This window comes from Candida dubliniensis, chromosome 1 (genome assembly GCF_000026945.1).
Source record: "Candida dubliniensis CD36 chromosome 1, complete sequence".
NCBI classification, from domain to species: Eukaryota; Fungi; Ascomycota; class Pichiomycetes; order Serinales; family Debaryomycetaceae; genus Candida; species Candida dubliniensis.
Window position 1 is genome coordinate 670,216 of NC_012860.1, and position 25,852 is coordinate 696,067.

At 33.6% G+C, this 25,852-nt stretch overlaps 11 protein-coding genes across 11 annotated transcripts; 4 read left to right on the forward strand and 7 right to left on the reverse strand. All coding sequences in view use genetic code 12, as the record gives it.

Moving 5' to 3' along the window:
• Window positions 1–197: 197 nt before the first annotated feature.
• Window positions 198–1,107, forward strand: CD36_02910 (60S ribosomal protein L6; the record flags this gene model as incomplete). The annotated part of the gene is made up of 2 exons (XM_002416918.1): window positions 198–209; window positions 589–1,107. The coding sequence occupies 2 exons, from the start codon at window positions 198–200 to the stop codon at window positions 1,105–1,107; spliced, it is 531 nt and encodes a 176-aa protein (XP_002416963.1).
• Window positions 1,108–2,030: 923 nt separating this feature from the next.
• CD36_02920 (conserved hypothetical protein) lies at window positions 2,031–3,272 on the forward strand (the record flags this gene model as incomplete). The annotated part of the gene is made up of 1 exon (XM_002416919.1): window positions 2,031–3,272. The coding sequence occupies one exon, from the start codon at window positions 2,031–2,033 to the stop codon at window positions 3,270–3,272; it is 1,242 nt and encodes a 413-aa protein (XP_002416964.1).
• A 310-nt stretch (window positions 3,273–3,582) lies between these two features.
• On the reverse strand, window positions 3,583–5,337 carry CD36_02930 (Golgi-localized, ADP-ribosylation factor binding protein, putative; the record flags this gene model as incomplete). The annotated part of the gene is made up of 1 exon (XM_002416920.1): window positions 3,583–5,337. The coding sequence occupies one exon, from the start codon at window positions 5,335–5,337 to the stop codon at window positions 3,583–3,585; it is 1,755 nt and encodes a 584-aa protein (XP_002416965.1).
• A 584-nt stretch (window positions 5,338–5,921) lies between these two features.
• On the forward strand, window positions 5,922–6,395 carry CD36_02940 (conserved hypothetical protein; the record flags this gene model as incomplete). Its single annotated transcript, XM_002416921.1, has 1 exon — window positions 5,922–6,395. The coding sequence occupies one exon, from the start codon at window positions 5,922–5,924 to the stop codon at window positions 6,393–6,395; it is 474 nt and encodes a 157-aa protein (XP_002416966.1).
• Window positions 6,396–6,730: 335 nt separating this feature from the next.
• On the reverse strand, window positions 6,731–7,468 carry CD36_02950 (conserved hypothetical protein; the record flags this gene model as incomplete). The annotated part of the gene is made up of 2 exons (XM_002416922.1): window positions 6,731–7,360; window positions 7,433–7,468. The coding sequence occupies 2 exons, from the start codon at window positions 7,466–7,468 to the stop codon at window positions 6,731–6,733; spliced, it is 666 nt and encodes a 221-aa protein (XP_002416967.1).
• A 391-nt stretch (window positions 7,469–7,859) lies between these two features.
• CD36_02960 (mitochondrial ubiquinone-synthesizing complex component, putative) lies at window positions 7,860–8,831 on the reverse strand (the record flags this gene model as incomplete). Its single annotated transcript, XM_002416923.1, has 1 exon — window positions 7,860–8,831. The coding sequence occupies one exon, from the start codon at window positions 8,829–8,831 to the stop codon at window positions 7,860–7,862; it is 972 nt and encodes a 323-aa protein (XP_002416968.1).
• A 219-nt stretch (window positions 8,832–9,050) lies between these two features.
• Window positions 9,051–11,057, reverse strand: CD36_02970 (conserved hypothetical protein; the record flags this gene model as incomplete). The annotated part of the gene is made up of 1 exon (XM_002416924.1): window positions 9,051–11,057. One exon carries the CDS (start codon window positions 11,055–11,057, stop codon window positions 9,051–9,053), a length of 2,007 nt encoding a protein of 668 aa, XP_002416969.1.
• A 939-nt stretch (window positions 11,058–11,996) lies between these two features.
• Window positions 11,997–12,905, forward strand: CD36_02980 (lipoate biosynthesis protein, putative; the record flags this gene model as incomplete). The annotated part of the gene is made up of 1 exon (XM_002416925.1): window positions 11,997–12,905. The coding sequence occupies one exon, from the start codon at window positions 11,997–11,999 to the stop codon at window positions 12,903–12,905; it is 909 nt and encodes a 302-aa protein (XP_002416970.1).
• Window positions 12,906–13,326: 421 nt separating this feature from the next.
• CD36_02990 (GPI-anchored extracellular protein, putative) lies at window positions 13,327–15,513 on the reverse strand (the record flags this gene model as incomplete). The annotated part of the gene is made up of 2 exons (XM_002416926.1): window positions 13,327–14,546; window positions 15,453–15,513. 2 exons carry the CDS (start codon window positions 15,511–15,513, stop codon window positions 13,327–13,329), a joined length of 1,281 nt encoding a protein of 426 aa, XP_002416971.1.
• Window positions 15,514–20,083: 4,570 nt separating this feature from the next.
• CD36_03000 (zinc-finger transcriptional activator, putative) lies at window positions 20,084–23,329 on the reverse strand (the record flags this gene model as incomplete). The annotated part of the gene is made up of 1 exon (XM_002416927.1): window positions 20,084–23,329. The coding sequence occupies one exon, from the start codon at window positions 23,327–23,329 to the stop codon at window positions 20,084–20,086; it is 3,246 nt and encodes a 1,081-aa protein (XP_002416972.1).
• Window positions 23,330–23,827: 498 nt separating this feature from the next.
• On the reverse strand, window positions 23,828–25,200 carry CD36_03010 (septin, putative; the record flags this gene model as incomplete). The annotated part of the gene is made up of 2 exons (XM_002416928.1): window positions 23,828–24,980; window positions 25,160–25,200. The coding sequence occupies 2 exons, from the start codon at window positions 25,198–25,200 to the stop codon at window positions 23,828–23,830; spliced, it is 1,194 nt and encodes a 397-aa protein (XP_002416973.1).
• Window positions 25,201–25,852: the final 652 nt, after the last annotated feature.

A 25,852-nucleotide genomic window follows, 5' to 3' on the forward strand; every position in this document is an offset into this window, starting at 1 on the left:
TTTCTTTTCTGTTTAAAAAATATTTCGCACTAACCAAGTTTTCGGTTTAGGTCAGTAAATGGTAATATGCACACTACGCACTTGGGTGTTTGGAATACACTCACACAATACTAGTGAGGGAAAAAAAGCTTTTTTGCAAAATTTATTCTTGCCGGATTTTCATTCAATAATACACCAACTATAATATAGAGTCAACAATGAGTCAAGTCGTATGTGAGATAACAGGATAGATGGAGAGGAAGAGATGGATAGAACTGATTTTTACAAGAATAGATGGGGATATTGGATATTGAGAGTATTTGGGAATCTACAAATGAGGAATACCAACACCAAGCCGATTTTGAGTAGTAGTTCTTGCACGAATAATTCAGTAAAGATACTAAGCATCCCGAACAAGAAAAATGGAATGTAATAGGAATCATTTTGTTTTAAAAGCTTTAGCTTCAACTTATTGAAGATTTGAGAATTGGGTGTTTTTTTTTTAATGTAATTAGGATCAGTTCTATACAAGTCTCCAAAACCTTTTCAATTTAATTCCATGGAATGTTTATGATTCATGAATACTAACTAATTTACTTTTTATTATAGGCTCCAAAGTGGTACCAATCAGAAGACGTTCCAGCTCCAAAACAAACCAGAAAGACTGCTCGTCCACAAAAATTACGTGCCTCTTTAGTCCCAGGTACCGTTTTAATTTTATTGGCCGGTAGATTCAGAGGTAAGAGAGTTGTTTACTTGAAAAACTTGGAAGACAACACTTTATTGGTTTCTGGTCCATTCAAAGTCAATGGTGTTCCATTGAGAAGAGTCAATGCTAGATACGTCATTGCCACCTCCACCAAGGTCAATGTTTCTGGTGTTGATGTTTCTAAATTCAACGTCGAATACTTTGCTAGAGAAAAATCTTCCAAATCTAAAAAATCTGAAGCTGAATTCTTCAATGAATCTCAACCAAAGAAAGAAATCAAAGCTGAAAGAGTTGCTGACCAAAAATCTGTCGATGCTGCTTTATTAAGTGAAATTAAAAAGACTCCATTATTGAAACAATACTTGGCCGCTTCATTCTCTTTGAAGAACGGTGACAGACCACACTTGTTAAAATTTTAATTTAGGTGAAATTAATATTTTGCAAACATGTTCATGATAAATAACAATGTGGCTTTTTAAGCAATGGGTGGGATATGGTAAAGAGGATGTCTTTATTTTTGAGTTTTATTTATGGGTTCTTTGTTTAATAATAGAAGATACTATCGCAGATGAACTTCAGAAAGGGGATTATTTTTTTTTACTTTTACAGTATTTTCGTCTATTTGCTTCTTAAGCTGCAAAAACAAATTTTTTAATCGGTGTATCTTAACTTTTATTCATTTTGTATATTTAATACATATAAAAAATTAAAAAAACGTATAAACTGGAGGTATATTAGTGTTTTGTAAGCTGTAGTCGATTCATTTTGTTTACCGTTTGGAGGTGCCTTGTCAATAAGAAACTTACTAAGTTACGCGAAGCTGATTTATTAGTCCCAATCAAACCAACGCACGTTCAGTTCATATGTTCTTATTGTTCCTCCACTTCAAAGTTAATTGCACCATGTAAATGAAATATCTTTTTCTTAATGATATCATCACTAGAATATTTAGATTCAACCATAGTGTATATTATCAAAAACATGTAGAAACGAATTGGTTGAAGTTGTTGGTACAATAAGTCTTTTGATTGGATGGATGGATGCAAAATACCACGAGAGAACGTCTCCAGTCAGCAATCGATAGGACCATGTTGGCACCAAAATCTAGGTTATGGGACGAGAAATTAAGGATATAACGGGCATTTGGACATAGTGTTGTTCGTGCAATGGGTAACAAAAATGATCTCTGTTTGACCAAGGTAATAATGGAAAAAGGAATGATGCCCAATGTTTTTGTATCACCCGACAAAATACAAGACAAAAAAAAAAAGGAGATTAAATACAAGTAGCTTCGTAACACCAAATTCTTTAAAATACACAACTGTGAACTATACCAGTTACTATGAAGTTTTCAAGTTTGTTACCACTAGCAGTTTTCTCAGGATTAGTCACTTCAAAAAACATATTTGATTTGGAATCTTTGCAGCAAGGGTTGCTAGACGAAGAAACCGCAACCAACGATAAACGGGAACCCGTTAATATACTTCATTTAGATAGATTTAAAATGGGGGTTTCGGGAGAGGAAAAAGACAATGCAAAGTCTAAAAGAGATCCAAAGAACGTTATTGATTTAGCTAGCTTGAAAGTAGGTTCAACAGAAGAAGAGGAAGAACAAAAAGATAAAAGAGAACCAAAAAACTTATTCAATTTACAAGCTTTGAATGAAGGTTTAAAAGATGAGGAAACCAAGAACAAAAGAGAGGCTAAAAATTTACCAAATTTGGATGCATTAGAAGAGGCCTTGAAAGGTGGAGGTTTACCCAAAAAAGACGCAAAGAATTTGATTGATTTAGTAGCTTTGAAACAGAGTTTGGAGAAGGATGCCGCTAAAAGAGATGCCAAAAACATACCAAACTTACAAGCTTTAAGGACAGGTATTGAAGAAGAAGAAGATGGTTCAGTTGCCAAAAGAGATGCTAAGAACGTTATTAATTTGAATAGCTTTATTGAAACTTCATCTAAGAGAGAGGGCAAGAACTTATTTGACTTGACCAAGTTTCAACAATCAGGACAACAAATAAAGAAAAGAGACCAAACGATATTGACACAAGAAAAATCATTATTTGTTTTGGATTCAGTTGACTGTTATAACAACCTTTTGCAATCCATTTTGCCACAATTGTCATCCATCTCAATTTTTTCAAGTTACATTCGTCAGTTTGCTAGCATTGATGCAAGAACTGCCAACCCTCAAGAAGTAATTTTAATCGTTGCTCCTGATAATGACTCTTTAGAAACCAAGTTGTCGGATTTAAAACCATGGGAGTTCCCAGAACTAATTACTCCCGAACAATCCGAACAAGAACAGGATAAAACATTGAAAAAGAATTTATTACATTTCTTGAATGGCCATTTGATCAATAACTTTGAAGAAAATCTTGTTATTGATAAGAGTTCCGCTGAAGCAGTTACAATTATTTCCAAACTAAATAACGGGAAATTTTTGAAAATTAAACAAGATCAATTAAGTCAAAAATTTTCTATTCGTTTGCTTGATAGTGAAGATTGGATTGATGTTGAAACTATCAAACAAGTAGAGAATGGATTTGTGTTAATAATAAATGATTCCTTGGTTAAACCTTGAAACTAAAGCGGATGCTTAGCATTAAACAGATTTATAGTAGAATTAGGGTTGTCGGTTTTATCATGTTTTTGAGTTTAGTTCTTTATACTTTTTTTGTTTTTGTTTTTATCATTATTATTATAGTTTACTGTTAGTGTTTAGAATATAGCTTATTATTTATTCTCTTGCCTTCTCTTCTCTGTTTCTTTAACATTTGACATTATGGTGATCCTGGGGGGCTAGATGTAATAAAGAAGAGTAAAAATACTTGATAACAGTTAATATTACTAATGGACTTACATTGACAAATATATAATAATTCCAATTGTTTCTATTCTAAAACGCTGACGCCATTTTCTTCATTTGCCACGCCATTGATTTGATATTCAACCTTCCATTTGATTTTCAATTGTTTACTCAACGGGTTTTCGATATTAAAGTCTTGCTGTATGCCATGATTATTAAATCCAAATATCGTGTCGCTCGTTTGTGGACGCAATTCCAATTTACAACTTTTAGGCACAGCAATCAAGAATTTCAAATTGGAAATGGTTGAAGTTTGTAAATTACTAAACAAAATTTTCCCTTTCAATGAGTTTGCCGAAGACGATTTAACACCAATTTCAATTTTCAAGTTTGACGTTTGATTAATAGGAATCATTTTAATATAACCGTCACCTTGTCCAGTAACTTGGCTCGGTGTGGTTGTTGGGAATTGTAATCCGAATGGGTCTAATGATGACGAGTTTGTATTCGATTGTAATTGAGGTGAAGGAGAGTTTAAATCTGCCAACAAATCAAAATTGGATGAAGAAACCTGTTTTCCTTGGGCGACGGATGGAGTTGGTTGATGTATGGATGGAGTGTTTGAAGCGGTAGGGAATCCAGATCCAGCGCCTAATGAAATTGAACCTCCAGCACCATATAAATTGAGCGGATTAACATTGGTACTGTTGGACATAGAGGTTGAATTATTATTCTCCGAAAAGGTCAAATTGGACAAGTCACTCAATAAATCAGTATAACCTTGCTCCTTTGAAGCTGAAACATCTTCTGGTGCATCATCAAAATCAATCAAGTTCAATTCTTGTGAGGCACTTCCAGTTTTAATCTTGCTTGCTTCGCTAACATTGCCACCTTTTAATAATTGGAATTTGTTGATAACATTATTTGCACTTTCATTCAAAGCTAATAATTTGTTTACATCTTCTTCATTGTCGTCATGATCACTGCTTTGTTCAATCATTTTGTTGATTATGGGTTGAGAACTCTTAATCGAGGAATATAATTCTATAATAGCTTCATCAGACGAATCATCAATCTTGCCCCCTTGGCTTTCAATTGAAGTTAACATTTCTCCTAAAATCTCTACTTTTCTTGTTAATCTTGTGATATCTTGTTTAATCTGTTTTTTGTTTTCTTTAACATTATCGTCTTTAAAGCCTGCCATAATCTTCATCAATTTATTAGCCTCTTGTAAATCTTGAGGTCTACCCCTTCTTATCAACTCCTGCAATTTAGCAGAGTGAACAATTGACTCTTCCTGTTGCAATTCCTCTAATGATTTCAAGTTATCATTAGGATTTAACACAGCAACATCTTCAACTTTCACTTCTGGGAAAACATAACCTTTGTTAGACAATAATCTATGCATATCTTTAATATAGCCAAAGTCATCTTTGTATTTAGAAGTGCGACAAATAGTCTGATACCACTCTTCGATCTGTGCCAAAATCAATCGGTGTACCCTGGTATATCTCAAAGGTGGTCTTTCTGGGAATCTCTTAACCAATTCATTAAGAAATTCCTTTCTCAGGATTTGTAAATGAAACGGATAGCCACAGTTTTTCACCAAATTATCTAATAATGCAATGGCCAATTCACTGGTTTGTGGGTCACGCTGGGAAATCAATTTAACAACAGCAATAGCAGCGTCTCGTGGTGCCGAACCCTTTTTCGCATTGACATAATCACAGATCTCTAAATTCAATGCCAAGTTTGGTTCATCATTGGTTGGTCTACATGCTCGATAAATCCTTCTCAATAATTTCGGATTGATTTTATCTAAAGAATATGATGACGACATGGTTTAATAATGATCGGTTGGATACTTGAATTCTCTCTTTGTGAATATCTATTTCTTTGTCTTCTGCTTCAAGAATTGGATAGAATTATTATAATACGCAAATTGTTTAATTGTTTTTATACTGTCAAGAAATGCAATATCAATAGCTTTGCCGATTGTTAGGGATGAATTGAATATGGAATCAATAAGTAGACTTGACAAACAAAGTGTTTGATTAGTTAGCACTTTTTTTTTCTTCTTTTTCTATCTCGGCAAAAATGTTCGAGTTAAACATTTTTGGCCACGAAGTTTCTTATTGCTTTTTTTTTTTTTTTCTTTTTTCTGTTTCTTTTTGCTCAATTCCAAGGGAGGTGTAATTGGTGCTGGGCTGTCGTGGGAATTACAACCTTTTCCCACCGCCTTACCGCCCACAATTAGTACCTTCACCCGCACCACTCACTACACCGCACCAACCAAGAAAAAACTTGTATATCTCTAATCAAATCACACTTCGTTTATGTTTTTGATTATCCTGAAAACAACACGCCTATTTCTTTTTTTAATGATTCTTCAGGTTGCATTTTCTTGAAACAATTATTTTGACTATGTCAGTAGATGAAGATAGAAGTAGTCGATACGATCAGATGACATCACAGAATAATACTAAAAGTAAAGATGGTTGTAATGATTTACTACCACCATCTGAACAAATCTCCATACCATCTCCAGAAAACGATAATACCCCACCATCACCGGCACCGTCGAATGATGATCCAGATCCATTGGAATTGAAGAAACTTTCACTAAATTATGATTATCTAATGTACAAAATTAGGGACTATATAAATACACTAACGGAACAAACGTACCAATCGATACTATCCAAACAGTACCAGATTAATCAGGAATACTTACACGATCAATTGAATTTATTTGATAATTATGAAAGCATTGATGAAATGTTGAAAACTATCAGTCAATTGGAAATGGAGTTTTTAAAGTTGGATCAATTGGAAGTATTTATTCAAGATTTTAAACAGAGATTAATCGTTTTGGAACATGAATTCGACAAACTATGACGGAATACAAAAACTATACAAATAATGCATCTTTTTGTTCACATAGTTAATTTAGTCCTTGACCATCGGTTGTGCTTGCTGATTTGTTTAGACATCAACTCCCCCTTCCCACTTAGAAAAGATTATTATTTAAAACACAAGAAGTTGATGTAAGCTTCAGAGCAAGAGCGATGAATGGAAAAGTTAATGTTTCAAGAACTTGAAACAATCTGTTTCTAAAAACAAAGACGATTGTACGCAAAACAAAAAATGTCCTTATATATATTTTTAATACTAAAGTCTGTGAAAAAAAAAAAGTCTAAAAGAAATAACAGTCATATAAACAATATAATAAATTATAAATCTCGAGGAGGAGGGTTAGGCGGGCGGTTAGAAATGTGAGCAGTCGGTGTCTCTCTGCCAGATGGATTAGACGGAGGGTTCAAATTATTATTGATAGGCGTTTGTGTAACTGAAGGGTTGGAAGGAGGAAGCGGGTTTGCAATGGCACCATACTTCTTGACCAAATATTTTTCCAATAATATGAAATTCCTTGAATTACATTTATACAAAACGTTGATAAAGTCTCCGACAATTGGAATTAATCCAATACCAAAATCGAACATGACATTGGCCATCATTTCCGCTTCCAACCCTTTTGGTAACCCTCCCTCTATAGTTCTTGCCTTTCTAACCAATTGCAATGCAAAATAAAAGGCAATAATGTCACCTATCCAAGGAATCAACCCAATGACTCCAGCCCAACCTATTCTTAATCCACACAAGTTCAACAGTAAGTCCAATCGATAAGCTCGGTTTTTAACACTATTCAAAATCTTTAAATCATGCTTCGGAATGAAGTCAGGTAATTTTCTTCTTCTTTTAGCTCCTTTCCGCTGATAAAAGTGTAATTCGTTATCCGGAATCTCTTCAAAATATGGATCATGGTTAGCATCTCCAAAAGTAACTAAATGATCAAGATTCGTCTATAGATATAAAACGTTTTGGGGTTGTTAGTATATGATATATATACTTTTTTGGGGTATTTTAGGACATACTTTTTGTAAAAAATACTTGTATAACAATTGTGACATCCTTTTCCAGTAACTTGTCAACCTAAACTAAAGAAAAAGTAATTGTATAAAACAGAATTGTTTTTTCTTTGAATTTTCTTAAAAAGCAAGTGGTTTGGTAGATTCAATGTTTGTGAGATGGAAATTTTCCATGTTTGCTATCTTGAATTTTGTCGATCATACAAAAGGCAAGGCTGCGCCCAATGCTGGTTAATCAATGTTGCCACCATGTCATTAATATAGTGAGACCCCCACCTTTCATTTATTTAGTTATATCAATACATTTTCTTTAGCCTAATCATAATCATAACATCATATCTTTGACTTTATTTACAACTATATCTAGATTCATATCTATACTAGAAACTTCATTACTAATTTTGTATACGTTCAATAACTTTTCCTGTCACACTTATTTTCTGCCTTGCAATTGCTTTTCCAATTTCTTTTTAGCAAAATATTCTTTTCTCATATTTCTTAAATCAGGAGGTTGTTGAATCCCCATTTCTTGCCTAAACTCATTAACGTCTTTCTCGAGGATTTTCTCCCAATAAACATTGATCAATGGTTTACTAAACAACCCATTCTTGATTGCCCAAGGATAATAGATTTCCCGTAACCGTTGACGCTGACTTGGTTTCAATCTCAAGGGAGCAAACAATGCTCCTAAACCACTCATGGGGATACCAATATTAGCAAATTCAAATACTTTGACAGCAATTTCTCCCTCAATGATAATTGGTAATCCGGTTATTGCATGATAAAAATCATGACATTCACGATATCGTTGATATATATACGCCAATTCTTCATTGTCGATATATCTAACTGGAACTCTAGTATCGGGACTGACATTTTCCTTGTCCAACCAATTGACATAATTTTTCCCAATTGTATTATCAGGTAATGATCGTAAATAGGTCAAGTTCAATGAATCCGATGTCATCCGGGGCTTTTCTCTTAATATGGTTCTCCCCACAGGATCCGACAACATCTTGTGTCGTAAATGTTGTAAAATAGGTGTGATGGCGGTACTTTCACCGAGAGCCACAATATATTTATTTTCCTCTGGATGGAAAAATGCCCCCATGCTAGATCCTAAAAACATCAAAACTTTCTCAAAATTATATAATGGCACATGGCCAGGATAATCTGGGGCACGTCTTTCAAAAGGAGGTTTACCATTGAACAATTTCTTATTGAATGTAAGGTTGGGATCATGATAATGCAATTCACCATTTTCCATTTTCGAAGCTAATACATTGTTTTTAGACCATAAGAACGAACCCAAAGCTGAGCTAGCCAATGCTGTGAACAAGTAATTCCTTCTTTGATCAATGCGGCAACACTTGATACGGGTGTTACTGACAGTAGATTTCAACATTGTCTGAGAGGGCTAGAAATTAGTATTAAATAATTGCTGTGTGTTGGAAAATGGTTTGTACAGTTTCTTTTTTTAGAGTATTCTTGATATATTGAAAAAAAAAAAATCCATACGACTTTTTGAAAAAGTTCTCACCTTCATCTTTCTTTCGTATAAAGTTCAGTTTCCAAACGACATATATTTCTTACTGCAAAAATAACCACTCAAGATCACTTGAACCTATATATCGGTATATAAATTTCCAATAACACAATCTAATAACTTTACAATAAGCAATTTATTCACCCTATTGTCCAAATACTGATGTGGGTCACTTTCTTTTTCTTCTTTGTGTTCTTGTTGCTGTTGAAAGATAATCAAAACCAGCTTAATTGAATCTTTCAAATCTTGATCAGTTTCCCCTTTGTATGATAAGTCGAGATATTTAGCAAAATATGTTTTGTAAACTTTTATAATCTTCTCAGCTAAAATATCAATTGAAATTTGGTTTTCTTGGTTGACAGTTTTTGATTCTTGATTATCCAGTGACGGATAAAATAAGTTTATTCTCAAGTCATTGATAATTCTAGCTACTTTATCTTGAGTTATAGATTGCTTAATTTTGGTCTTAATAAATTCTCCAGTTATTCTATCTATTGAACTCACAATTCTATTATTCATTTGAAGTAATAATGTTTTAATTGAAATCATCAAATTGTAAACGAATGGTTTCCGATGTTGTACATTGAATATTATGTTTAATAGTGAAAATAATGACCAATTTAAAACTCCACTGGTTCCATTTCCTTGTGAGTTCGTACCAGATACAGAGTCACCATTTTCATTACCTTTCAATTGTGATTTCTTACTATTAGATGAAAGGACAATAAAACTAGTAAATCCAGAATATATTTGTGAAATTGATTTTTGCAATTTCTGAGTCCATGACAGGTAAAATGTGGATTCCAATTTAACTTTGGAATTAGGCTCGATTGAATTTGAGGAGGAGGAGGAGGACGAAGACGATGATAGCGATAACAAACTATCTAATAATTCATTCAACTTGTCAAAAATAAAATCCAGTGACGACAACTTTTCAATTAATTTGACAATCACGATATCACTTAAAATATGAATTATTAAATCACTCGTTATTTTCGATGTAGATGGACTCAATGCATTGTCTTTGAATGATGCCAGTAACACATTCTTGACAAGTAATCTATAGTACAACATCTCATTATTAGTGTTCTGATCTTTGGAAGAATTAAAGTTTTCAAAAATTATATGATTTGACTTCAAATGATCATTGACCACTTGTAATGACAGTTTATCAAAGTCAAAAGTATTTGAAGTTGGTTGTTGAATAAAATAATAATCCTCAAGAAATTTATATGGATATTGGTTATTGCCGGAGTATTTGTTGGAAACTGTCTGTTTCAAATGAGTGTTCAAAATATCACCTAACTGATCAATCATCAACATAATATCTACCGATTCTATTCTTGATATAATGTCTCTAATGAAATCAACCATTAATTGATATACTAGTTTTAAGAACAGTAGATTTGTCGTGTTTAATTTCGTTAAATACCAAGAATTAACAAATTTGACCATGATTGTACTTAGGAATAAGTGAATTGACAAATTAAGATTAGTTGTTTGATTAGTATTGGTAGTGGTGCTAGTAGTGGATCCAGAGCTATTGGTAGCAGAATCATGGTATAGTTTGGGTAAATGAATTAGTAAATGTTTAATTGACTTTTTATTATTTTTGATCAAATATTTATTAGGGACATAAATTGAATATAAGAATTCAAATTCATTAAAATTATTAGGATCAGATATATCATATAAGTCCCCCACTACACCAAAACCATTGCTACCGTTATGAGAAGGTATATTGTTATCAGTATCATTATTATTGGTATTGGCAGTAGATTTTAATTTGAAATCGTTCTGTAGGCTTTTCTTGATATGTTGTTTCGTTACTAAAGAATTTGTAGAAGTTGATGAAGTTGAAGGTGATACATTTCCTGAATTTGGCACGTTATAAGTTTGACCATTTTGAAAGCTGATTATAGTTGTGGCTGTTGTGGATGTCAGAGCCAATGGGGAAGCCGAAACTGATACTGTTCCTAAACCTGTTCTTGTTCCTGTTCCTGTTGCAAATACGGATCCTGGTTTCAACGGTTTTGGCTTTAGAATCAAACCTTTATAAGGTCGCTTATTTCGTCTAGATGACATATATACATATATGAATGTGTATCAGCACCAGGGTATGGTTGTATAAAAATGAACTGTTTCGTCTAAAATCACAATCCCACCTTTTTCTCTTCTCCTGCATCGAATAACTACTACTAACATGGCAACCATACAAAATAAAAAAAAATATTGCATATGGGAGAAATGGTAGCTTCTGGAATTCTTGCAAATTTGAAATATTGTTTGTTTTGTCATTCAAAAGAAGATACATTTAAACGTAAGATCCATAAACTCGCTCATTGTTATTGAAAGAAGAGAAAATAGCAAACAGAACAATATTTCCCAGTATTACAACCAAAGCAAAAAGTAGGTACCAACCCAAGTATCGAATCAGCTAATGAAAATAACTCCAGAAATGCTATGAAAAGAACTTCAACAGAAATAGAACGAGCAGAATTACCAGTTAAATTTCCAAAAAAAGGACATTGGAAAAATCTTTAGAACAAACATCAGTTTCGTTACTGTCACGGAAGAAAATACTTGAAAAAAAAAAAAAAAAACAAATGTGGTTTGTAATAAAGCAAACGATACCACTCTTCCAACAATCACAAGAGGAAGGGTACATTGGAAGAAATGAGACGACGTTGGTAGAACAACATAGTCCACACAGTGAAGGACACGTTCAGTACCAAAATCCACCAGAACATAACCATTCTGTGGGGCAATCTAGAAAAGACGCCCCAGTTGAGGACACGGAGATGGAAGGGAATCCCTTGCAACTTCTGATTCCTCTAGTCTGAAGCAAGAAAAGTTTGATCTTTGCTATTTTATTAATAAATTTTATGTACCGCCTTGAATACTAAATAGATTGTGAGCTTTAATTAAGCTTGATGTATATATAGGTATTTTAAATATATATTATCTGTTCAGAAAAAAAAATAAAAAAGATGGTGTACAGTTTACAAAGTATGGTTTAGGATGATGAAGATACTAACACGGCAATATCATACAATACGACCAAACTATCGAAAGCTACAACATATTCATTTCCCAGGGATTTCCTCGTTTCAACATGGCTTGAATATCCAGCAATCATTAGTCGATGCCAATCTTAATTATAAATCATTAGAATTCAAATATCGTCGAATTCAACGACAACAACAACAACAACTACAACAACAGCCTCAATCTCAACCTCAACAACCCTTCACCAATAGTAAAGATACATCCCTTTTGGACTTGAAAAATAAGATTGAAAAATTACAACCATTACCAACAATTCTTACATTTGAATTTGATAATGTTTATGCTGGAGGATTACGACTGAAATCCGAAGTGTCAACAGATGATCTTGAAGGGTTCAAACGTATAGGAGGACAATATTACCAATTAGAAAGAGGAGGACAAGTTACATGGCATGGGAAAGGACAATTAGTTGCATATTTAATTTTGGATTTAAAGAATTTTGTCCAATTAACAACCAAATGTTACATCAATAATGTTTTGTTGAAAAGTATCCAGAATGTTTTGAAAAAGTCGTATAATCTTGATAGTGTTATTGGTGTGGAAAACCCTGGAATTTGGATTGAAGATAATAAATCGATACTGCTGTTATCAGAATCATTAAAGATTAGTAGTGTTGGAGTTAGAATTCGTCATGGAATCACTGAATATGGAATCGCTTTAAATATAAATCCTGACTTGAAATATTTGAATACTTTTGAAATGTGTGGATTGAAAAACAAACGGGCAACTTCAATTCATGAACAACTTGATCATAATCATCTTGAGATCCCGTCAGTTGAACATGTGGGAAAACTGTTTGTTGATGAAGTGGCATTAGCTTTAGAAATGGATTCAGTGGAATATATCAATGCTGATTCCTTGTAACCCTTATATGCAACTATGTATATACAATAGATATTTATAGATATAATAAGAGGTGATATGAAAAGTAGAGACACAATACAATTAAAGGACAGTCTGGATATAGTCCCGCTACTGATTTCAAAAACCAGGTCAACAATAAATTAACTCCTTAAGTATTACAATGACAGCCAACGAACGATCAAAAATCCAGTGAAAACACAATATTTTTTGACTTTTTTATTTTAAATAATGTGTATTATATATAGATTATATAATAAAAAGAAAATTAAAATTAACGTTTTATAAACACAAACTCGACAAACAAAACTGTGTTCTAAATTATAGGTGTGAAGTTTTTACGTGTTTCCTTTTTTGATTTTTTTTTTTAAAAAAAATGATTAAGATTTCTTCGTAGGATGCTTTTCTTTTTTTGTTGGTTCCCTTAGAATAAAGCAACACCAACAGCAGCAAAAGCGGCAACGACAGAAGCTAACTTACCATTGTTGGAAGCAGCACCAGCTTTCTTAGATGAAGAAGAAGAACCAGAAGAACCAGAAGCAGATGAGGATGAATCGGAACCGGTTTCGCCTGAACCAGAAGTTTCAGTAGCAGAACCAGATTTCTTGGAAGAAGAAGAAGAAGTGGTTTGTCTATCTTCACATTGGAATTTGTCACCTTTAACATCACCGTTGGTGTTCAATTTGTTGAAAGCACTACAAGACAATTTACCATCAGTCTTCAAGATGAAACCACCAGAAACTCTCTTTAAGGATTCAAAAGTACCATTGTCAAAAGTACCGTTAATGTTGACGGAACCACCAATGGTTTCCAATTTAGGGAAACCAGCAAAGGATTTCAATTCATCATTGTCGGAGATTTGTAAAGCACCACCAATGGATTTCAATTTAGGGAAATCTAATTCAGTCAAGTCTTCGTTTTTGTTGACAGTCAATGAGTTACCAATAGAAGTTAATCCAGCAAGTTCAACTTTTTCAACAGAGGAAGATGAAACAGCAAATGAACCATTAGCAACAGTCAAGTTTGGAGCACTGAATGAGTTAACTTGTTGCAAAACAATATTCTTAGCACTGCTCAATTGTTTCAAAATAACATCGACTTTTTCAGCATTATAAGAAATGTCAATAGTATCAGTGACTTCTTGTAAACCTGAGTCAATGGTGTCAATGTTGTCATTGTTGTTAACGTTGAAAACTTTCAATTTGTAAACATTGATACCAGTCAATGAACTCAAACCAGTGTCGGAAATGATAACGGATTCAGCAGAAGTGATACCAGCAGTTAACCCAGTTTTTTCCAAAGCTGGCAAAGCATTCAAACTGAAACTACCAACAGTGGTCAATTGAGCCAAGTTCAAGTCAGATAAGATGGTGTTGGCGTTGAATTCCAATTCACCAGAAACCAATTGTAAAGTTGGAGCATTCACAGTGGTGGCCTTGGTGGCGTTTTTAACATGCAAACTACCGTAAACTTGTTCTAAACCAGTCAATTCAACGGTACCAAAAGAGTCACCTTGAATGGTGATGTCACCAACAGCAGTGGCACAAGCAGCAACTTGTTGAACTTGGTTAGAAGCAGTAGCAGTGAAATCTTTGAATGAACAATCAGATTTGACACTTGGAGTAGCAGTAGTCAAAGTGGAGTCTATTATAAACAGTTAGTATATTGAATGAAATTAAAAAGTATGGGTTGTTTGTTGTTGATTCATTATTTTTCATTCAGTTTTGAACACACACAAAATTAAGCCCAACAAGAAGGGAAAAAAATAAGATTGACGGTTGACCAATCTATTTTTTATTTGACTTTCCTAAAATGGACAAAATCTCAAAACTTGAAAATAAACAATTTTTGTTTGGTGCCCAATTGTTTTCCTCACACACACACACTCTCTCTCACTGTCCAGATCTCTTTCCCACCTCCAATTAATTAACAGAAGAAAGAAGAAAAACTTTTCACTTTTTTCGCATCATTTTCTTCAAAATGGGCAATGAAATGAAATACTTTTGTTCACAATCCATTGATTAAAAAAATATGTAAGATTGGTTAAATGAAAAATTGATTTCTTCCAATTGAACACTCTGTTGAAAAAAATTAACATTGTTGTTTTATACATTATTAGAAATGATGATAAACATTTTTTCCAATTGTATTGCTAGATCTTGAGATTTGGTGTTCAATTGTGTATATAGTATGTAATACGCCTTAGAATAGAGGCGGAGTCAAAAACACACACCCAACAAACACTTTTTATTATTCTTCTTTGTTTGATGTTGAGTATCTTAAGGATTGAATTTCATTCCGCTAATGCCGAAATCAGTTAATCCCAATACAACAACAAAAATAATACAATGAAAGACATAGTCGGATATAATGATAACTGGTGTAGCTGGTAATAATAGTTGAGATAATCGAAGATAGGTGGCCCTGGTTGGTGTGTGTGTGTGTATATCTGTGTGATTGACTTGAATAATCCCACTTTGTTCAAAACTATAATGGTATCAACAACTAAAAACTAGTAATAGTATTAGAATTATAATAAATAATACATACTGTTGGCAGCAGAAGCTAAGCCAGCAATGGCAGTAATGGCAAGAATGTTCTTGAATTGCATTGTAATCTAATTTATATGAAATAGTTATATAAATCAATGAAAGATTGAAATTGCCAATGAACTTAATTAAAAAGAACAGAAAAGAAAAGAAGAAGGAAAGGAAAAAAAAAAAAAAAAGAAGGAAAAGGAGAAATACAAATCGAAGAACTACAAATTTAAATTAGAGAGAATTTATCCCAATTATATATATATGTTTATTTTTAGAGTTAGTTGAGAAAGAGAAAGAGAAAGAGAAATTTTTAAATCAGCAGGTTATAATGTGAAAATATATTAATAATAATAATATTAAATTCTTCAATTTCAAACATTAAAGAAAGCCATTTTTTCTTTCATTATTTTACTAAAATTAAATTTGTTTGACGGAAAGTTTCCCAACACACACACACAATACAATTATTATTTTATTTTTTTACTGGTTGGGTAAAATTTTAACCTGCAACTTGGTATTTTTTTTGTTCTTTGTGTTCCTGATACATAACACTTTTTGCGGTTTGTGTAATCTTAACCATATATTCAATACCAATAGAAAACAAAAGATAAAACTTTTTTTTTCTTCTTTCATTAAATGTCACCACCACTGACACTGCCACAAGCCATCTCTTATCTATATATACGGTTCGGAAAAAAAGAGGTAGTAGGATTATAGTAAAACCACAAATCATAACCTTAATTTTTGAGCTAGAGTTGATATTGAAAGAGTAGATATGTGTTCGAGAATTTGTGTGAATGCATGTTTGTAGAGACGGAAATTAGAAATAAGAAGCATCACAAAGAACAAAAACTATTGCAGATAAAGCAACAGGATTCTTCCGTAAGGCGGGGGGACCCGAAGAGCAAACAAGAAGAACAAGAACAAGAAGAGGAGGAAGTTGGTGATGTTAGGAGTAACAAAACTCGTACTACTGTTATTCAACAACAACAGCAACAAGATAGTATGGTTGTTGTTGTTGGGGCTTGTTATGGAAGAACCGGTTTTAATGGTCGGGATTTTACTTTTTGTTGCACCAAAACGTAAAATAGCCAGTGTAATTGTTGTTTATCAAATGTCTAAATATGGTAATAGAATGTTTTGGTGCCGTCAATTTTTTTTCTTACATAGCTGAAGACACGTGACAAACGTTGCAAGCAAGCATGAATCATAAAGTAGGTACGTAATTCACATGGTTTATATACACGTATGAGGATGGGTATGTACATATATCGACCATCGACATTGCAAAAAAGAAAGTGTAAAGCTAGAATGTACTTTGTGTGGTGCTTGCCTTAGTTGGATGATGTTCTGATACAAATAGGCTGTTGCTATTGTTGCTGAAACACAGTGAATTATTGGTACATACACGCGATCCTGACTCTTCTAGTGAATGAACTCCCTTGCAGATGAACTTGACAAGCGGGGTTTTTTTTTGCTTGTTTGACTTATTGGTTTGAAGATGCTTGAATGTTTCTACAAGGCCCCTTCAGGTCTCTCTTTTTCAATTCCATTTTTCAACTTGTTTATATTTTATTTGTCATAGTTAAAGTTTGTGGCTTTGTTACACTAGCAATTCTTTTTTTTTTTTTTCTCATATAAACAATCATCATAAGATGGTGCAAAAAAGAGTGAGTGAAAGGAAAAAAAGAAAAAAAATATAATAGAAAAGTATTCAATGAGGTAAATTGGTTACCTAATTTTGCTAACTACATAAGCGACACAAAGTCTGTAGTGAAAAAAAAAAAAAAAATAAAAAATAAACACTAGCTAAAGAAATTCATTTGACGATAATAATTAAACGAGTTGAACATTCTCTTATCTCAAGATAAAGTCAGTCAGTGGTTCCAATAACACAAGTGGCTAAACTTTGTTCTTTTTGTATTGATCGAGAGAGTATTTGTTACTCTCCTTTGTTGATAATGATCTCAGATTTTGTGTTTTTCGTTGGAGTTGGAGTTGGAGTTGGAAATCTGGATTAGACGCCACCACCACAACTATCATGTCCTTCTATTTAATGAGGCATATCAGTTGTTTGTTCTATAAAATTGACGAGATTGAGAGTGGATAAAAGGAAGTTCTTCACCCTTTTCAACTACTCATCATAGACTGCCAGTACATTTCATCCCCCTTCTTGTATTAACTCTTTATTCATTTTCTTCTATGTAGATGATATTAAGGATAGCCGATGATGGTGGTTTCAGAGACGTCAATGAAGAATCCGAGACTCTCTATGATGTTCGGCACGTTGAGTGTTTGGAAGAGAGTCATAACTCGTCGTTGGTTATGAATATGTGGTTGAAGTATGACAATTATTTCCTTTTTTGCATTAACTTGTAATTGTCCAATGGGGAAATTCTTGGTTTTCAAAAATATGAAACCATTTTGGAAAATCTCAGCTTAAATCTACCACCACTAAGGATAACTCTTGGAAATGCTCGACACTTTTTTTTTTTTTTTTTTTTTTGCCGAGAGACCAATTCACAATGATTTACCAATTGAGTTAAAATGGAAATTTAGTTTCTATAAATAAATTATTAGACACATATAGACATACATATAAACTCAATTAAAGCAATCTAATTTCATCAATTTCTTTTTCTTTTGAAAAGGAGAGAGGTAATGATGCCCTACCAGACAACAACTTCTACCACCACTATCACCACTATCCAATTATCTTTAGTACAACCACAGCATGTGTTTGAGATAAAACGTACAATTTTGCTTTCAAACTCGCATTGTTATGCTTTTATTTCACCATGGTTGCGTTTGTTTGCTTGCTGTGATTTGTTCAAAGCAATCAAAAAAGCAGATTAAGTTCAGCTGATGCTGTTGGTGGCGGTGTTGCAATTGCCATTAGGCATGAGGTTTCTGTAAAAGTACTTAATAGAGACGTATATTCATTTTTAAATTGACTACTTCTGATAATTTTTCTCTTTTCCATCTGTTTAGTATATATGTGAGAATTACGTTTGTTCATTTGTTTCAGTTGTAATGATTCTGGGCTTGCTTCCCAATATCCTTTACTCGAGGGCGTCCCTATAGAATGGCATAAAACTTTTATGTGCTGGTAGAAACTAAGTTAAAGAATTGAATTTTGGCTTTCTTTTAGGGGGCGGAAATTTTTTCAGACCGAGGCGGGAAAAAAAAGCCAAGAAAAATTAAAAGAAAAAGGTACACAACTTGTAAAATGCAAAATTACGCCACTTTGAAAAATAGAGAAAAGGCAAAATGAAAAATATCGCCATAAATTTGCTCAATGAGACGTTTTCTTCTTCACCACACTATTGTTATTATCCAATTGAGATTTAACAACCATGACAATAGACAAGAAGAAGATTGAAATATTTGTAAATTTATTTATTCAAGTTTTTAGTATTTGAATCACTACCCACAACCCCTTCAATAACCAAGAGTTGAATAAATATTCTTGTGTTTTTTTACTTAATTTGGATAATTAATTAAATTAGTTAATTTTCAAGAAGGTTATAAACCAGTTATAATACCTTCAACCACATAACATCATCATACATTCAAGATATTTTCTATGTGTATATAACCTGTAAAAATAGATTTCAAAACGACACAAAATCGACATCCAAATTCCATGTCAAATCAAATCAAATCAACCGGTATTGATTAATCAATCAATATAACCAGTCAGCCAGCCATTTTTTTTGCTTCCTTACCCCTCTATCCCTCCCCCTTATGGTTCTATGCATTTAATTTAATGATTCGTCAAGAAAATATATAATTCTTTTTTATAGGTTACGCAAATATAACATTTCAAATCGTGGGGAAGAAGGATGGACTGGCTGATCTACATGATGGTGGAAGGGGGATTTGAAAGGGAGATTGAATTTAACGATTACTCTATTTCCTCACATGGGTCAAAAAAGAATAAAGCAAATATTCTTTAATTTAATTTAATTTAATTTTAGTTTCAACTTAGTTTTGTTGGGAACTGTGGATTAGCTTATTAATACTAAAGTGAAATCCCTTTCCTATCTTCTTATCTTTCTCTACTTCCTGGATTATATATGGTTAGTGAAAATTACGATTCATATAATCTAAACTGTAAAAATAATTATTGAAGAACCAAGATTGAAGAAAACTGCGCCTTCTTTGTTGTTTAACGTAGTTTTCATTTTTTTTTCGCATCAATTTGGTTTAAAACTTGTTTTTAGTCAACAACAACTCAACTTTTTCTATTCTTACAAGGATCGGCTTTTAAAAGTTACCACAAATCCATTAACACCTAAAGCCCCTTGTAGTGTCAACACGACTAAAACGATAAAGTTAACATCCTTAAGTTTGCAACACAGAACTACTACTATCTACTCTAGAATCATATCTGGAGTGTTTTCCAAGTCAATTAGCCATGAAAAATTAATGCAATACCGCCAGCTTATATACTTTAACCTTTTAGTACTACTCTTGTTTCTATTTATATCGACATTATAACCATTTATTAAACATATATGAATGTACATAGTCACTGACCTAATATATATAGTACTCATCTACCATTTGAATAACTCAAGAAGACTAGAAGGAACCAGAAAACGACCTTTTTTTTTTTTACCAGAATCAATAACTAATTCAATTCAAAAAACTCCATAAATCAACAATATTTTGAAACCCATCACCCAAAAGCTCATCAATATTAAAATCAAAATCGAAATCTTCAACTGGTGGTGGCACTGAAGGAAACGACGACGATGAATTATCGCTCATTTCCATTTGTCCAGCATCCACTGCCGCAGGCGCAGAATTATTATGAATGTTGTTGTTACCAAAAGATTTATAAGTACTTGTGGCCATACCAGCTGTAGTATGTGATGGTTGTATTGGTTGCTGTCGTTGCTGTTGTTGTGGTTGTGTTGCTGCTGATGTTGATCGTCCTACACCAAATACTCCATTATTAGAAACACCAGAAGAAACAGACGCAAAGGATGATCCTGATGCATTTACTGTTGTTGCCCTCACCCCTCCAGATGCTTGCTTAGATTCCAGAGAATTACCACTTGAACTATCTTCCCCAACTGTTTCTGGGATTGTGGTGGACTCATTATTCTCATCATCTTCTACTGCTTCTTTTCGATTTCGTTTCGATTTCATTTCTGAATATAATACCATAAGAATAGTTGAATATCGAGAAAGCAAATGTAATTCATCGGGTGAACATTCTCTTAATGTCATTGCTGCTCGATGGGTTGATTTGATAATTTCATCAATAGTGATTTTTGAAACCGATAAAGAAATATTTTCTTGGGCTGTCATGGTTAAATGACATCGAACTATGAAGGCGGCCGCTCTAATGAATCTCGTTAACAATCTAACGGGCATAAATCGTAACATCTTAAATCGATGAATCCTATGAGCAGCATTCAATGTTTCATTAGCTGCATGGAATGCCTGCTCAATATATTTAGCTGCTTTTGATAACTCATCTAGTTTTATTTTAGTACCTTTTTCAAGCATAGATTTAGGAGATTGATTCAATGCCAATGAATAAATATATAATTTAACATAATTAAACTCAATTATAAATGTTTCTTGTTCAATGGTATCGGCAATTTCACGACATATCTTATTATTTGAATCCAACCAATGTTGGGGAAAATTAGGTGCTAATTTAGCAAACTTGCTGTTTACTATTGGTGATGAAGGTACTAGAAATTCTTTATATTTACGACCCCAGTTATTAATCAATGGACTTAAAATATTCAACACCGATAATGTTTGACGATGCGTTAGTTGGCCCAATTGAGCTTTATATCCATATAAAGATTCATGTCCCAAGGACATAATTTGCAATAATTCAATGGTGGCTTTTTGTGATTTCGTAAACTTCAAAATATGATGTGTGGATATTTTTTTCAACTCTTCCTCATTCATTTGCATGATTTTAGAATCGTCATCTTTTTCTTCTGCTTGTTCCATATCTTCCACAGTGATTTCATCTTCATCCAAATCAACTTCCGATAAAGAATTAGCAAGCATTGATCGACGCGACATATTCATCACTGCATTGATTTCGGCTATATGTGTTGCCAAAAACGCTTTGGAGCTGATTTCCATAAACCCCATATCTTGAGCTAATCTAACGGCTGATCCAATTAACATCCATGCCATTCTATGACTTCTTCGCATTGCTCCTAATCCAGCAAGTCCACCATTATTTTCATCACTCAGTTGACCAAACGCACTCGCAGTAGTTGCAGCTGTGGATGCCGTGGCAGCAGCAGCAGCAGATGAAAGTGATGCCGAACCATTAGTATTGGAGTTTGCTTGAGGTTGTTGTTGTTGTTGTTGTTGATCAGTGTCATTGATTTCTTCAGCCTTATTTGCATAATCAGACCACCGCCAATGAATGGCTCGAGGATTCCATTCTGTAAACAACAAAAAGGCAAAAACAGTCCCAATGGATCTAGTGCTCGCCTCTGCCCAAACAGTTTGTGAAATTAATCTCTGCACATATAACCATAACCGATCATGAACTTCTATATGTCTGGGAACCGCCCCATTACCATTGGTATGATTGGTCATATCTGTTTCAAATGGGTGATACCTGGATGAAATCGTTAATATGGCACATAACAAGATAGGATAGTTTGATAAAACTTGAGGTGAATGAAGGAATTTTGGAATATGTGGGAAATAAGGATGCATAGTGACAAAAAACAAATTGATTAATCGTTTGGCTTCATCTTCAGTTAATATCCCTCTCGGAGCAGGGCCAATATAATCTATATTAGACAATTTATTTGAACCTTTTGGTCTAACAGCATTCCCGCTCTCTGCTGGCGGTACAAACATTCTTCGCGAAGCAGTAGGTTTGACATATGGTGGGATATTTGATTTTTCAGGTTGACCGTGATAATTGTTAGTGAAAACCCCGGGTCCATTGTTAGGAGTATTTAAAGGTTGCTGTTGATGGTGCTCTTGTTGTTGTAGTGATGGTGATGGTTTATGACGTTGACCTTGTTCCAGTTTTTGCTGGTAGTGTTGATTTTGTTGCTCTTGTTGCTGTTGATTCGTCGTCTCATCTATGCTAACACGATGACTATTGGCACCAGATAATGATGCTTCAATCTGGTCATATTTCGATTGAGCATCAATATTATCTCTTTCATCAGCTTTAGCAATTTCCCCAGCAGCATTGGCTAAAAATACCAAAGCACTTTCCATAGTTGTAAATTCATTCGATAGCGACTTTGGGTTTTTCAACAGCAGCAGCAGTTGATTTAGGATCGAAGTTTTACTTGATATCGGCGGTAATTGAGGTGGTTGTCCCATAGGCAATGACGACGAAGAAGGAGAAGTGGATGTATTTGAAAAGCCAGACTGTGGGGGATTCCTAGAATTGTCTTTAGGTAGAATACTCTCGACACCAGGCAATTTTTGCATTATATTGTTAATTGACATGTTAATCAAAGGTGTATTTATATTATCATTTTGCGACGCTATGGTTGACGTGGTTGAAGAAACATTATTGGAATCCGGAGATTGAGTTTCCAGTCTACTCATCACCGTGCTTGATGTCCTTTGCTTTTTGCGTTTCCCATTGACCACATTTGCAGTACCTCCTCGTTTACTTTCAACGAATACACAATCCTTTCTTTCTCGAAGACAACGTGCACATTTCCCATCGTGAGGATTATCAACTGGACCTAAATCACATTTGACTTTACGAAGACGGCAGTTCAAACATGCACGATAATTTCGTCTATATTTTCCTTGTGACTGTGACTGTTGTTGGCTTGAAGGTTCGGGTGATTTTACTGAAGTTTGGAGAGCATCACCTCCGGTAAAGTCGGCAACTACTGGCTTGTCCGTTGGCATTATACAAGTTTAACTTTAAACTCCTTTTTACCCTAACAAATTAATAAATAACGATCCAATCCACTTCTGAACTTCAATGTACTAAGCAACCTGGTATGTAGTCTTATTAAAACCCAAAAGAGAAAGAAAAATGAAAACTCCATTGATAGAAAAAAAAAAAAAGTGTCCCATTACCGTCGATAGCCATAAGTTAGGGCATTTGTTTTTCCCTACATAAGCTGCGAGAACAGAACATATAGTTTTGTTTAACTCACTGCTGGCAGATATTCAAACACATGTCTTGTATTTGTATAGAATACTTTACTATAAACAGTTACAACAAACATTATCTTGTAAATAATTCCAAAAAAAAAAAACAACTAAATTTATATGACAAAGTAGACAATTGGCAAGAAAACAAAAAAGTAAAACAGAAGGTAACCCAAACAGCAGAAATTAAATGGAAGTAATATATTTGCTAGCAAAAAAAACTAAAAAAAAACGTTAATCATCGTCATCTCAACGTTTAGCAATTTGCAACCTCTTAACTTGTTCTTCTAAGGATTTCAACTTCGATTGCATTTCTTCCAAATCCTGATTCAATCTATTTCTTTCATTAATAATATTGGTCTCCCATTGTCTGAATCTATGCTCCTCAGCTTTAACTTGCTCAGTAAAGAACTTCTTCAACGCATCCTCTTCCTCCTTGAATTTCGGATTGTGCAATCTTCTTGGTTTCTTTGAACCAGATGGTTTCTTAATAACTTCACCCTTTTCATTAGTTAATTCTTCAGTACCATTCTCTTCACCATTCTCTTGTTCATCGCCACCCAACTTAACAGATCTAAAAGTCTCGAAATGTAATTCATTGGTAGATAACACCAAATCTAACATATTTGTTCTTAATAGTAAACTCCTCAACTTTTTGAAGTCACAGTGTTGATCATTTTCAACTTCAACTACACCCCATGGATACTTTCTACCTCTTACAAATTGACCAGGGCCAACTTCCACTTCTTCTTCCGACCCAATAATAGCAAATGGCATTGATTCAATCAATTGTTTTGCGTGTTCAGCACTAGCAGGGTCATCCAACTCTAATGGTGGAGTGTAAATACTAATGTCTTGAGCTTCAATGATTTCTCTTATTCTAGTTTTAAAAATATCCAATTCTTGTGGCGACAAAGTGTCGGCTTTGGCAATAACTGGGATAAGATTAACTCTGGTGGACAATCTCTTCATGATTTCAATATCCAAAGGTTTCAAAGAATGCCCTGTAGGTCTAATGAAATAAAGACAAGCATGAACTCTCAAATCCTTTTTGGCAGTTCTTGAAGGCTGCTGTTCTTGTTTCATATAAGATTCGTGTTGATCATCAATAAAATCAATGATTGGGACCCAGGAATCATGATTGTCAACATTGTTACCGAACCCAGGTGTATCAATTATATTCAATCTAATTTCAAAATTCTTTTCTTCCAATATAGCTCTAACTATGTCAATTTCAACAGTTTGGTGGGGAGAAGTGAACTTATTGTGTCTATGACTTGGCTCTTGATGTGGTTTCAATGAGGTTTGGAAAAGAGTATTGATAAAAGTAGTTTTTCCTAGACCACTTTCACCTGCCACCATAATGGTGAATGTGGCACCCTCTTTGGAAATGATTTTATACCTTTATAAAAATCTATAGTTAGTAATCTCGAAGAAAGTCAAAAAAAAAAGACAGTCCCATTGAATATTAAAACAAATAATACAACCACCAAAGGTGCCGTGACGTGTCACGAAATCAAATTGTTTCAACCTCAGTAAGTTCCATTTAATCTATAACTAATACGAAAACTTTAAACATACCTTTGATTAGGCAAATTTGCAATACCAACTGGTTCAGGCATTCTCCTTTAAATTATTCGTTTTATTGAAATTAAATCAAGATATTTTATGGGTTATATTGATTAAATCAAAAATCAAAATAGAAAAAAAAGGGGAAAGAGTAGAGACAGGAAAATTTAAAAAAACAACAACACCAAAATAAACAGCGAAAACGACAAATTTTGAAATTTTTTTTTTCCCTCTCTTTCGTAGTTAACAACAACAACAACAACAACAATACTAGCGTGTACCCTGAATCAAATTATGTGATTTGTTTATCAACTAGTTTTCGCGCGTAACAAAACTTTGATTTCCCATACACACACACATTTTTTTTTTTCTTTCGGTTAATAATTATCTCCTACTACACCAGAAGTTTAATAAAAGAATGTACACAACCAATAGAAGTATCAACTAAAAACAACATCTAATTTCATTTTACTACTCTTATTTTCATTTGACATTTCTGCGGTGTCTAATCTCTTGTAAAATTTGGTTCAACTATCATTACTAGTTTTAAAGCAAGGGGAGTAAAAGCAGACAAACCCTCCCCTAAAAAAAAAAAAAACAAACGAATAGAATAGAATAGAAAAATTAGACGAGAAAATCTGTTCGTGTATGTAATCCCGGTATAGACTGTGTATTGTGATCCATACCTCCGGTGTGGACACTTTT